This window comes from Spermophilus citellus, assembly GCF_964194105.1.
Source record: "Spermophilus citellus genome assembly, chromosome: 2".
NCBI lineage: Eukaryota > Metazoa > Chordata > Mammalia > Rodentia > Sciuridae > Spermophilus > Spermophilus citellus.
This window is the reverse complement of record NC_138183.1, coordinates 236,003,455-236,016,859: the sequence shown is the minus strand read 5'-3', so window position 1 is coordinate 236,016,859 and position 13,405 is coordinate 236,003,455. Positions and strand designations below refer to the sequence as shown.

Here is a 13,405-nt window from a genome sequence, read left to right as displayed (position 1 = left end):
GTGGGGAAATCTGGAGGGGACACAGAAGTATCATGTGGACAATGGAAGGACTGGACACTGTGTGGCAGCAGAAATGGCTGAGATGCCTGAGGGGCTCTTTAGCCTACAGACAAGAGGGCTTCTGGGAGCCAGTGTGTGACCTTGACCCTCAGGAAGGGCAAGGAGCAAGTGGGACGCACAGACGGAACCAGAGGAAAGCAGAAGCCTGTTCTGTCTGTCGAGCTGACTGGGGTGGGAGCAGTGCAAAGGCTGCCTAGGGAGGTAGTGAGCTCCCTGTCCCTGGAGGTATGCAAGAAGAGGGTGGAGAATTCTTGGCAGGAGTCTTGCAGAACATATCCAAGCCTCCATTCTGGGTGGGAACAGGGAGAACCAGAAGATTTGGGGGATTTCTTTCATCCTGGGTCCAGGGAGTTGGGGATGGACAGGGAGGAGGAGCCGGTGGGGAGAGGTGGGCAGTGTGCCCCAGGGGAAGCGCTGTGTGTCCATGGCAGGGGGCTGGTGGAGAAGTGGGGAGGTGAGGGAAAGGGGGACAGCGATGGACTTCTTAGCTGCAGAGCCGGGAGGGGGCGTTTCCTGGGCAGCTGGTCCCATCTTTCCTGGGAAACCAGGATCCTGAGGCCAGAGGGTATGTGAGCCGCGGATCCCACGGTGTCCTGGATGGAGAGACGCACCTCAGAGAGGAGCCAGGTTCTTGTTCAGAACCACCACACATGTGCCGGGTGACAGCACAGCCCACAGTCCCTCTCTGGGCCTCACAGGTGATTTGGTCCGACAGATGGGGCAGGAGGGACTGCCAGCGGGGCCACTCCCGGACACAGCTCCAGCCCCTGGCAGTGCAGGGACTGCCCTCCAGGTTCCGAGCCCCCGAGGGTGAGGCCACCGAGTCTCCTGGGGGCTCTGGGGCTTTGTCAGTGTCTTCTTGTGGCCCGAGTCCTCATTTTCTGGGCACCAGGTCGCGAAGCTGTGGGGAGAGAGCGTCCGAGAGGCCTGGCCTGGCTGCATCCCGGGTCAGGCGCGGGGTCCCAGCCCAGGCGAGGGCGCGTCAGTCCCCATTTCTGTCTTCATCTTGTTAAAAAAATAGCTGTGCGCTCCTGGCCCTTCCGGGCGCCCACGAAGGCCTCGTCTCCGCCCTGGGGCCAGGGGCACCCGGAGGGGCACAGGTGCTGGGCTTGGTGGGCGGGGCCAGTCCTCAGGCCACGCCCCCTACTGAATGCCCCGGAAGAGGCACATGGCGAAGATCATGACGGAAAGCTGCGAAGAAGAAAGCGACCTGACGGCCCGGCTGCGCCCAGGGCCCGGGGGCGCCCAGCCCAGCCCACCCCAGGGTTAGGGCCCGTCTCCCTCTGGGTGCTCTTCTGCAGGGGTTCCCCAGATGTTCTCCTGGGACAGTCACCTGGGGAGGGCGACTTTGGAAACTAACTCATGGGTTCAAACCCAGGTGCCCACTTATCAGTGGTGGCTTTGGGTCACTCGCTCTGGGCCTGAATGGAACCACAGCTTAGCACGTGCCAGGCACAGTTCTATGTGCTTTCCCAGAAAGCACAGAGAGGTCACATAATCTGCCTAAGGTCTCACAGCTACAAACGGGGAGCCAGGGTTGGCATCCAGGCATCCTGGCCCCAGGGGCCAGGCTCAGGACCCCTGCACTCTCTGCCTGCAGCTCACAGAGGGCAGTGAGAGAGGGGTGGAAGGCAATTAGCTAACCACGTCCTGAAGCCTGTCCTCTAGTAGATGCTCAGTAAAAGCTCCTCATCTATTATTAAGGGGCAAGGCAAGCTGGGTGCAATGTGCACACCTGTCATCCCAGCAGCTGGGGAGGATCGCGAGTTCAAAGCCAGCCTCAGCAACAGCAAGGCGCTAAGCAACTCAGGGAGACCCTGTCTCTACATAGAACACAAAATAGGACTCAGTGGTCGAGTGCCCCCAAGTTCAATCCCTGGTAGAACGCCCCCCCCCCCCCGAAAAAAAAGAGGCCAGGCAGCTCTGGCCCTCCCCAGGGTTAGGAGCACAGCGCTGGACACCTCAGGGCCCTGGGCTGGTGGGAGAGGCAGAGGCCTGACTCAGGGACTCTGCGTGATCAGAGCTGCTGCGGTCCCCACGCCCAGAGCTCTTCTTTCCCGGAGCACAGGGAACAAGCCCTCGACCACAGCTCACGGCCACGTCGCCAGGAGGCTCAGGTGAGAGGCACTGCCAGCCAGGGTCATGGTAAAGGTCGGCCTCACATGGGGGCCCGTGGGCTGGGCAGGGAGTGGGGTGCCGATCATGTGTGATCCCACCTGGAGTCCCTGCACCACCTCAGATGTGCTGTCCCTGTCACCTGAGACCCTCACACTGTGGGAGGGGCAGAGGAGGAAACTGGCCCAGAGGACCTGGTCTGAGGACAAGCAGAGCCAGGAGCTGGACTCTGGCCGGGGTGCCACCTAGTGGTGGCTCAAGGCCTGCAGCGCTCCCCTTTTGAGGGGTATCGGGGCTTGGGGTAAACTGGCTAAGACCAGAAGGCTCTGGACATCCCCGGCCCCGCCCCAGGAAGGGCCTGGTCCCCAACCACAGGCTGCGGCTTGTCCCCTGAAGCAGCGACACTGTCGCCTTCCACAGTGTGCCCTGGGGACCTTGGCTCAATCCCCACTCCTGGAAAACAGCACCCAAAACACACACCCTGCCCCTTGGAGTGGGGGTGACAGTGCTACCCGGTCCCACTGCCCAGAGACTGGCTCAGAAGTGTCACCTCCACAGCCCAAGGCTGACTCTCAACCTGGGCGGGCCCCCGGGCTCACCGCCCCTGGGGTGCACTCGGGGATCCCCCAGGCAAGGATCCGAGGGAGGCGGAGGGTGCGCCCCGGCTCTGCCTGGACCCTGGGGAGGGGCCTTCACTTACCTCGATGGCCAGGACCCCGATGGCGAGCGCCCCAGCCAGGTAGACGTAGGCCTCGAAGGTGTTGAGGATCACCGCGTAGCAGCCCTGGGGGGAAGGGTCAGAGGTGAAGCCACCGCCGGAGGGACAGTCTGGGCCCCGGCCAGCGTCAGCACTGGGTCATGGCGCGTGGCCCCAGGGCTCAGCGGCTGCTGGGCTAGATGGCGGGTGGAGGAGGTGGGTCGCAGGAGACCTGGCAGCCCCCAAGGCCCCCCAGCCACCGGCCCCCAGGGCGGGGCTGAAAACCAGCAGCCTAGGCCTCTGGAAGGCTGGGCACTGCCCTGGGTGTCCACACGCCTGCGGCTCTTGAGAAATCAGCAGGCCCAGCATGGCGAGCCGTTCTCGAGTGGCCCTACCAGCGGCTGCTCCATCAATGGGACCGGTGCTCCCTGGAGGCCGCGGTCCCCCTGGGTCCCTATTGTCCCACACCCATCCTCATTACCTGCCTGGCTGGCTGCAGGAGGATTCTTGGATTTTAGATTTTACCCTAAGGAAACGCATCCCAGCCTTCAAAACTGCGCTCCTTCCTCACCCGGGGACACCCGCCCAGGTGGACGTGGAGCCAACAGAGGGGCCTGAGGTGGGAGGAGCGGCATGGGGCCTGTCCCGCCGGCAGAGGCTGACCAGAAGCTGTGAAGTGGAGGCCCCCGCCCCCCCCTGGACCCCAGGTATGAACAGGCCCCACTAGCACAATGGCCTGATCCTCGGTGCTTGTGGGTCCCTGTGCCTCGGAACCACACCTGGAGGTACTCAGCCACGCAGATGCCCTGGGGAGATGGCAGTGCAGGGACACAGCCAGGCTCTGAGGCAGAAGCCTCCAGAGACGGGAGCCAGGAGAGGGCGTCTCCCCACCTGGACCTGTCTCGGCAGTGCCACCCGGGGCCTAGCCACAGGCTGTGTGACTGGGACAGAGCCCAGAGGAGCCCAGGGGCCCTACCCCGGGCCAGCTGGTCAGGAACAGTGTGGCTGCTGTCCCTCTGGGGCTAGCAGGAGCCCCACTCCCCCGCCAGGCCCCGGGGCTGCCCTGGTCTCCTGCTGTCCCCTTCGGTGTTCCACCTGAAATCTCTGTCTGCCCTTTGGAAAGCCCCAGAGGCCACGGTGTTGAACCCAAACCGCAAGACACAGCCCTGCTCCGGGGAGGGAGACGGGGAGGCGGTTGTCTTGGGATCAGCCCTGGGAGGGCCTGCTGGGGGCCACCTGCCCACCAGGGACAGCCAGGGCGCCTCCGCCCCAGCACACTCGGGGTCTGTGAGGTGCTTCAAGGGGGCTGCGCAGACAGGAGGCAGCCGTGGCCAGGGGAGCGGTGGCAGGTGACAGTTCCACACATGGCCTGGGACCCGCCTGCCTGGGTCACAGCCCAGCCCACCACTGGCCGGCTGGGCAGGTCTGGCTGCTCACTCAGCCTCTCTGGGCCTCAGGTGCCCGTCTGTAAAACGGGCCATTTGGATGCGCTTCCTCCCAGGGCGAGGGGCGACGCAGTGAGGCTCCGCTTGGAACAGGTGGCGTGTGGCAGGTGCTTTCAGTCCCTGCTGCGAGTGGCCTCCCTCTCAGCGTGCCCCGATTGGGGAAAGTGAGCAAAGCCGGTGTGGGTGTCCCCGTGTGCCTGGGACGGCTGGGGGACAATCCGTCACACACCACGCACGCGCACACCCAGCACCAGGGGACGGAGACGCAGCAACTCCCTTCTCCAGCTTGGAACCGGCATTCGCAGGCTTCCCCGGGCGGCTGGCAAGGGGCGGGGGACCAAGACCCTTCTGGTGACCCCTGGGGCCTGACGGCCCGCCCTGACCCTCAGGATTATCCCCAAAGACCCCTGGGCCCTGCAGTGAGCCCAGCAGGTGGGTTGGCCTTTGAGACCCTTGGGACCGTGGGGGGCGGGGACCATGTCACCCACGCTGCACCCTGCCAGGAGGTGGCTGCCCTCCTGGTGGGTGGGTGGGGTCTTAACAGGATGAGTCCAGAAGCCGGGTCGGTGACGCCCTGAAGGAACAGGCCGTGGGCAGCCTCCCTGAGAAGGAGCTCACGGCCCTGGAAGGAGGTCAGTCTGGCCACGAGCCCCCACAGCCCAGGCTCCTTCAGAGCACAGAGAACCGGTCACTCCAGACCCTGAACTAGGGAGACCACTCTGCTCTGCGGCCTGTCAGTGGCCCGGGCTCCTCCCCTCTGGATGCTCTGCCGTCCCGGGGGGCGGACACGGTGCTTTCTCTCCAGGATGAGACTCAGACTGCCGCACCACCTCTGCTCACCTCCTGTTGGCTAGAACTCTGTGGCCTGGCTGCAGAGGAGGCTGGGAGGCTGGGCCTCGACCTGGAGGCCTGAGGTGGAAACGGGACCCTACATCCTGTGGCTGACGCACGCAGGTCTCTGGGGACCTAAATCCCAGGGCGGCCCCAGCTGCCCCAGACTCCTGGTGGCCTGATCCCAGGGTCCTCATTCTTTCTTTGTCCCTTTTCCCAGCATAGGAAGGCAGGGCTGTGTCGGGCAAAGGGAGGCTTCCGGAGGCTGCCAGGTCCTGCACCCAGGGGGCCGCGCAGGGGAGAGGTGCTGGGCCCCTGCTGAGGCTGTAGAGGCTCCTCGGCCTTGGGGCTCTGGCTCCTGCTCCACAGTCTCCTCCTCTGGGACCCCACTCCAGCCCCTCACCTGGCTTTCCCTGTGTCACGGCCATCGTCACCTGCCACACTGTTCCTTTGTGCTGTTTGAACCTTGTCCGACCTGGGCTTCCTCTAACCAGACCAGGAGCCCCCCGGGGACCAGGGCCTGGCTTCCTGGCTCTGCTGGCTCTGGGGCCTCCAGAGCTCTCCCAGGAGAGCCTCAGTCCACGAGGGACAGGCGTGGCCCAGCTCCCCTTGGCCCCTCCTGTCCCCCTGCCCAGCCTGACCTGGTGCATGTATGAGGCTGGGGCAGAGGTGTTAGGGTTTGGATCTGAAACACCCCCAAAGCTCATGTGTGGAGGACTCCCACGCAGCCATGTTCAGAGGTGGGGTTGGGGAAGGGACCAAATCATGAGGGCTCTGATCTGATCGGTGGATTAATCCATTTATGGGTTCATAGTGGACTGGGCTTGGGGGAGGGGCTTTGTTATAACAGCTGCTCTCTGTTTGCTCCCTGGCTGCCATGAGGGGGGCAGCTCTGCTCCCCACACATTCCTGCCACCCTGGGCTGCTTCACCACAGCAATGGAGCCAGCCAACCGCAAATGGAAACCTTTCCTCTTTAACCTGATTGTTCTCAGTCATTTTGTTACAGCAACGGAAAGCTGACTCACATGGACGGGCAAGGGCATTTTGTGTCTCATGGAAGGGGCAAACCTGGAGCCCTGTTTCCCCAGCACAACACATAGGGAAAGGGAAAGGGCTTCAGGTTGCAAGAGAAGTCTAAAAGCTTTCCTGACCTCGGACAGTCAGGTTGCTGCCTGGGAACCATGGGGTGCTCCCACATGACAAACGTGAGCTTTCTCTGGAATAGAGTTCATGGCTAAGAAGATTCCCACTGGGAAGTTGTGGTCTTCCCCCCTTCCCCTGACCTGAACTTTCAAAACCAAGCTCAAGAAACACGGGAAGACTCCTACGCACCCCTGAACCCCAACCCCAATGCCCACGCCAGCCTTGGCCACGCTCATCTCCCTCTTGTCTCTCCCCACTTTGTTTGGAAGACCCCCTCAGCCAGCTCCGCGGACCCAGGGCCATACCTGCGTGTTGATGAACAGGCTCCTCCCTGAGACGCACTCCTCCCTGTTCAGCAGGACCCCTTTCCGCCCCTGGGGCTCCCGCCGGCAGCAGGCCTCGGGCACCTCCTCACGGTCTTGGGCCAGCATTTGGTAAATTGATGCGAATTTGAAGTCTTCAGGCCCGTTGACTCCACAGCAGCTGAACTGGGAGGACAGCGAGCAGGTGGATTGGACAGGAGCCAGAGCCGGGGACAGAAGGACTGGGGGTGGCCTGGCTCTCTGTCCTGTGTGACTGTGGGAAGGTCACTCAGTCTTCCCGAGCCTCCCGTGTCCTGTCTGTACAGTGGGTGGCAGTGACCATTCAGCTCCCAGCACCTAGTAAGTGCTCAATGCACAGTGGCTGTGGTCATGCTGTGTCCACGCCCACAGGGGCAAACAGGCCTCCCGCCGAGTCTGGGCTGTGCTCTGTGCTGGGCTGCGCTCGGTGGGGGAATGCTCTCACCCATGGGTGATGTCCAGCCAGGCACGTGGACAGAAGGACTCTGACCACCCCCGACCAAATGCCCGCGGCCCCCCCAGCAGGGGCACTCACGGTGATCATGACCGAGTTCCAGGTGGCGGAGAAGACGTCCGTGTCGTTGTTGCCCTGGTAGTGCTTGGTGAGCTCCTTGGTGAAGAACTCCCGCGTGAGCTGGGGGAGGGGAGAGGGCCTGAGCAGCGCTGGGGACCCCGCCGCCCCCGCCTCCCCATCTGCTGCTGGGTGGGGTGAGAGCACCCGCTCACTGGTGTGACAAGCGTCCTGGCAGCCCCGGAGCTGGGCACCCTGCGAACCTCGCTCAGCCGCGTGGCTCGCCCCAGCAGAGGGCTTATGGCCCCCCAGGCTCTGGGCTGCACCCTCCGCCTCCCACCCCGAGCTGCTCCTTGGAAGTGTCTCTTGTTCCCAAAACATTCTCCTGAGGTCGCTGTCCACCTCCTGCTGCCCAGCAGAGGCCCCTGGGCACGCTTCTGCCTCAGGCTGCTGCCTCCTGGCCCCTCTGGGCCTCCTCCCCCAGGGCCAGCTGTGCCTCTGCCTGTCCCCGCTCCCCCTCCTCTTCTGTGCCCAGGTCCCTCTGCTGAGGAACCCAGAGACTCAGGGCAGAAGCCGATACCTGGCCGTTGGAGCCTCTGGGAAAACTAGGCCCCCAGGGGCACAGCGCCCAGGGGACAGCAGCCCGGCTCAGCCAGGGCGCCACCCAACACCTGCCCGGGCTCAGGCACGACCACCCACCTCCTCAGACTGTGAGGCAGCCGTCAGAGGCCACCTCTGGGTGGGCGGGAGGGGGGGCTCCAGGGTCAGGCCTGGCTGGCACCAGGTGCCTTGGGAGTGCAGGACACTGCGAGCTTCCGAAAACGTGTAGGAAGAGTCCCTGGGGCCTCCCTCCGGGCTGGGGGTCCAGGTCATGGTTGGGCTGGAGCCCTGGATGAGAGGCCGCGGCTCTGTGAGGCCCTCTGAGGAGGACGGGCTGGCCCTGAGTGGCCGCCAGCCTTTGGTGGGTAGCAGGTGGCAGGAGGCCCGGTACCTACGTTTTCCCTGAAGATGAAGGCCAGGACCGCCGCCGAGAGCTCCGCCAGGAAGATGATCAGGATGAACAGGAAGAACTGCAGGGACAGGGGGCGGGCTCTGAGACCTCAGCACGGGCCGGAGGGGACAGAGTGGCCGCTCAGTGAGGCCCTGCCGGTCGGCTGCGTAACTGACCTGGTACGCTAAACATGTAAGACTCAGCAACGGCACTGCCATAAGTTGACAGTTTTCTTAAAGATACCAATGGCCCATCTTTGGAATCAACAAAGTTGTAATAAAAATGTGAAAAATGAATAATGCAAATGGTGCCCCTTAGGAAGGTCACTTTGTGCAGTGCAGGAGCTGAACAACCCTACCCAGGGAGGAGGCTGCTGCTGAGCCCTATTCGGGCTCCCTCCAGGCAGAGTGTCCAAGCGTGGGAACACGGACACTGGGGCATCCCAGGCTAGTTTTCCCCACCGTCACCCCAGGCACCTTTCCTGCCACCCACCTCTGGTTCCCGTGGGCGGTAAGCAGGTCTCCTGGATCTTCAGCCGAAGTAACAAGCAAGATCAGAGGCCAGGTGTTGTGAATATCAGAATCTGAACCCCAGGGCTGGGAGCTGGATATATAACTGCTCCGCTCCCCGAATTTCCGGCTGTTTCCCAGGTTAGCCTGGGTGCCTCTGGTTTTAAGGACCTGGAGGAGGGGCTGCCTCTGCCAGGAAAGTCCCGCCCTCCTTGCCTGCCACTCCAGGGCAAGCCCCGCCCTCCCTTTCTCCACTAGGTCAGCAGGGGGCGCCCTTCCTGCCCTGGGCTGCCCCGCGCCGAAGTGCCCAAGGAAGGTGCCCCGCCAGCCCTGTCAGGTGGATGAGTGAGTCCAGGAGTGAACGGCCCTTGCCTCCTGCTGCCTCTCGGATCCTGGTCCTCCTGGGCACTGTTGTGGGCTTAGGGCTGCTGGCAGAAGAAAGGAAGGGCCTGCCTTCGGTCCTCGGCAGGACTGGAGCCTTGGTGCTTTCAAGGGCCATTGTCACCCCATTAGGAAGCCCCCACGCAGGACTTAACCCCTGATGTGCCCAAGACTGGCTCTTGCACACTGTCACGGACACCTCGGTGGCACTCCGAGCCCTCAGCATTGCATGCGCTGGACATCCTGGATGGACAGAGGCAAGGGGTCCTGGGCTCAGGTCATCACAGGTGTCTGTCCCAGTCTGTGCGACTGGGGACAGTCATTCAAACCTCTTTGAGTCTCAGTCTTCTCATCCATAAAGTGGGCTGATCACCCCACTTCCTGGGGCTGGGGCCAGGTAAAGACATAGGGACAGTACAGGTGTTGCGTGTCATGAAAGCCGGGTGACCGCGGCAGGGCCGGACGGCTGCCCCAGTGCTGGAGGGGAACGGCTGGTCCAGTGGGTGAGCTCAGGACATCTGAGCAGCTTTCCTCGTCGACTGGCTCTCTGCTGCGGGCGTCCTGTTCCTCTGCTCTGTTGAGGCGGCAGCTCAGGGATGGCCCCACAGGTCGAAGGGTGACCTGGCTCCATTAGCCATGTGGCGGGCCTGGCACCTCAGGTGACCCCACAGCGCTCCTGCACTCCCTGAAAGTTGGGGCCATGGAGGGCTAATTTCAAGTAGCGGAGCTCCCTAACCAGAAGGCCTCCTGGGCTGGGGCAGGTGCCCTGCCATTCTGTGGCCACCAACTCCTCCGAGTGTGTACAGCTCTTGGGTCGGGTGGACACCGAGTGCAGGTCCCCTGCCTCTGCAGCCCTCCTCCCTGACAGTGATGGAGGCGCCTGGCCAGGGTCCTGGCACTGGCATTAGGCTGGTGAAGGATGGTCACCCGGCTCTGAATCGCGCCGCCTCTCCACGGCCCCTCCGCCCTCTGTCCGCTTCTGGCTGTTGGCAGGTCCTGGGGCCGGCAAAGGGCTGGCAAAGGTGTCCATGCTCTGTGACGCTCCCAGCGGTGGCCGACGGAGCTCTAAGTCACCGAGGAGGCGGGTCGCATGCCCTGCGCTCCTCCCTCGGGCCCCGTGCGCGCGATGCCTTCGCTGAGCTTGGACCAGATGATCCCGGCGAAGCGCTCTGCGCCCACACCCGCAGGACCGAGCGGGCGCTGGGACGCTTGCTGGGAAGGGGAGGGAGCTCCGCGCTCTGGCGGGCGCCTCGGGAAAACAGCAGTCGCGGCCACCGACGGAGCATGCGCTACCCAGGCACCGGCGCCGCGTGGAGCATCGCATCACCCCGGGAGGCAGGGCTCTTAGCAGCAGCACCCCCATTTTACTGATGGCGGTGTGGCTCTGAGAGAAGCAGTCCTTTGCCCAGGCTGGTACAGCTGGTAAGTGGTACAAAGGGGACTTCAACTGCCTCTTCACGTCCAGTCATCTTGGAAGCCATATGAACATCCAGGTCTTAAAACTTGCAAATAGTCTGCAGGGCCTCTTCCAGGCAGACAGCCACTCTTCATTTCCTACTTACAGAGTGCCTACTCACACCAGGAGCAGAGCTCAGGCACACATCTTCTCAGGCGATCACAAACTAAAGATGGGAAGAAGGTGTGCTTATCCCCAGGTGGCAGATGAGGAATCTGAGAGAGGTTAAGTAATCAGCCCCAGGACACACAGCCAAGCTCAGGTTCTTTCTCACACCTAGGACGGTGTCTCCTCTCCGTACTTTCTTCCCAGGGCTATTATCGGGCACCTCCCGGGTCAGGCACTGAGCTGGGTAGACACTTTCCCCAGCCTTGTGGGATCTGCACTGAGCTGCAGCCTCAGGAGAGGAAATGATCTGGCCCCTGAGGACCAGGGGAGCAGCTCCCAGGAAAGGGGGGCAGACCTCCCTCCCACTGCTCCCGCGGTGGGGCAGGGTTGGCCCAGGCAGAGGGTGGAGGGTGACATGAGTGTGGGCCTGGGTCACATGGGGGGATGGGCAGGGCTCTTCTGATCACGTCAGTGACAACTTCACTTCCGCCGGCTCCTGTCCAGCAAGGAAGGACTTCCTTCACTTCCCACGGCCCGGCCACCAGGAATCTGGGGACCCCTGACCTGCTCCCCCGAGCTCATCTGCCTGGAGCTCCTCTGACCTCATCCCATTGGCCTGAGCACCCAGGTGCCCCGATCCCTGAACACCCGGCTCACAACACTTTGCTTAGGATGGGGAGGGGCAGCAACGATTTTGCCCACAGAAACGGCCATTTTCCCTACTCCCAAGCATCTCTGAGCTTCTCACTGTCTGCCTACGGGCGACGTCTGCTTTAGTCCTCATTTCTAATAAATATTTACCAGACTTACATGCTTCACGTACAGTCCAGCTCGTTTATCTTTCAAATATGCTCATCTCTTCCTTCAACTGTTCTCTTTTCCGATTTAGCATGCTTTTATTAAAATATATTGTTTACCATAGGATCTTTAAACAAATGGGCTGAAAAGAATCTTCGAGCTCGTCCAAGGTAGGCAACTTGGAGAAAGGGATAGCACACGGCTTCCATGACGGGGCCACGGTCCTGTGGCACACAGCTGTGAGGCCTCGCCACCAGCGTTCTGTTCTGCATACAGAAGCCGGCTGTATGAGGTCTGCTCATTAGGCTGACTGTTCCCAGGCCCTGTGGGGGCTCAGCTCGGCGCACAGGCTGCTCAGCTGCCTGCTGCAGACCTTTGAGCCAGGGTCCTGAAGTGACAGCCCCTTCCAGGCCAGCCGGGCCCCCCCAGCAGGTTAAGGAGGAAATCAAAGGCTTCTAGAAGACCCCAGAAGCTTCCAGGGGTGAAGACTTGTGCCCCTCTTCAGGTTGGGAGAGAAGCAGTTCTTATTTTTTAGGTCATGAACCTTCTTGAAAACCTTCCAGAAGCTGCAGAGCCTCCCCTAGGAGCGTGCACACCACAGGCCTGCGCAGGTACACGCAGCACACGCGCGCACACACGCACACACACACACACACACACACGTGTGAACACAACAGAGAAGCATCCACGCACATGTGAACACACACAACACTATGCACACACACACACATATACACACACACTCGTGTGAACACACACAACATTGTGCACATGCACACAGGCCCTGGCCACACTGCCTGGTCTCAGGGGAACTTTGCACCACCCAGGTCGGGGACAGAGGCCTGGTCCTGGTGTCCCCCCTCTGACCCACACTGGCCTGGGCCTGGTAGGGGCGGAGGAGAGGGAGGGAAGCAGGGGGCGGGAGGCCAGGGAGTTCCAAAGAGGGACAGGAGAGACTGAGGTGCTGGAGGACAGGGGAGGCAGGGCTGGACAGGAGTGGGTGGCAAAGACCTGCCCTCTTGGAGCGTGACAGTGGCAGGTCCCGTCCCGCCCCCGGGTCTCAGTCTCTCCCTGGGCACCAGCAGAGCGGACATGGTGCAGCCGGAAGGTTTGCAGGGAGCATTTAGCTTAATGGTGGCAGTGGCAGGGCCTGCTGGCACAGAGAGCCTGCTGGCTTCGTGTCCCGACCCGTGAATAGCGGGCAGCCAGGGGGGCCAAGGTGTGGGGAGGGAAGTGCCCACGAGACCAGGATCTTTCTGCAGCCCCCAGGACCCCGCGGCCGGCTTCTCAGGCTCCTGCTGACGCAGGGGAGAAGTTCCTGCAGGGGGCGCTCGCGGACTTTCTGTCTTTTTAAAATGAACAGTTTGTTTACAGGGTTGATGACCAGTGGACCCCAAAGCTCCCGTCACCCAGGTCACAGATGGGGTCACTTCCTCTCTGGGATGTGGAGCACCCCACCATGCAGTGAGTGTGAACCGCAGCACCAGTTCTGACCTGGGAGGAACCATTAGCCGGTGCCTGTCTCCAGCACCACCTGGTGCTGGCTCACCCAGGACCTGGCAGGCTCCTGGTTTGACGGCTCCCCATCGGTCACCCGCTGCCCACAAGAGCAGCCACAGTGGCCACACGCATACCCCAAGCAGGGACCTGCAGCAGGGCGGGGCTCAGCCTGAGGCTCTCCTAGCCCCGGGGACAGTGGAATTTCTTAGTGGAGGGATGACATGACCCAAAGGCCAGAAAAGTGAGCAGGGGCCCAAAGTGCCAAGTGTAAGGAGGTCAGGAGGACCAGAGGAACTATGTCCACGCCTGTCCCCTGTGGCCCCAGCCTCCAGCTGGGCCAGACACTAAGGCAGACTGGAGTCACACAGCTCGGGAGCAGGCAGAGCCCGCTCTCAAACCCAGGCTGGCCGACTGCCTGGCACATCCTCATGGGCTGCCTTCGATCCTGGCCAGGAAGGAGGTGATGCCACCCCCAGCCCCCACGCAGCCTCAGCCCCAAGTGGGCTGCACGACCATC

General features: G+C 62.4%; 1 protein-coding gene across 5 annotated transcripts in view; it reads right to left on the bottom strand.

Moving 5' to 3' along the window:
- Positions 1–729: 729 nt before the first annotated feature.
- TSPAN18 (tetraspanin 18) overlaps positions 730–13,405 on the bottom strand; it is a 148,830-nt gene continuing 136,154 nt past the window's right edge. For all 5 annotated transcript variants that reach the window (XM_081263535.1, XM_081263538.1, XM_081263536.1 and 2 more), the window contains exons 7-11: positions 8,141–8,215; positions 7,170–7,268; positions 6,599–6,781; positions 2,876–2,959; positions 730–1,251 (exon numbers count right to left, since the gene is read on the bottom strand). In XM_081263535.1, coding sequence (XP_081119661.1) covers positions 1,204–1,251; positions 2,876–2,959; positions 6,599–6,781; positions 7,170–7,268; positions 8,141–8,215 — 489 coding nt within the window. In that variant the 3' untranslated portion in view covers positions 730–1,203. The remainder of the gene's footprint in view (positions 1,252–2,875; positions 2,960–6,598; positions 6,782–7,169; positions 7,269–8,140; positions 8,216–13,405) is intronic.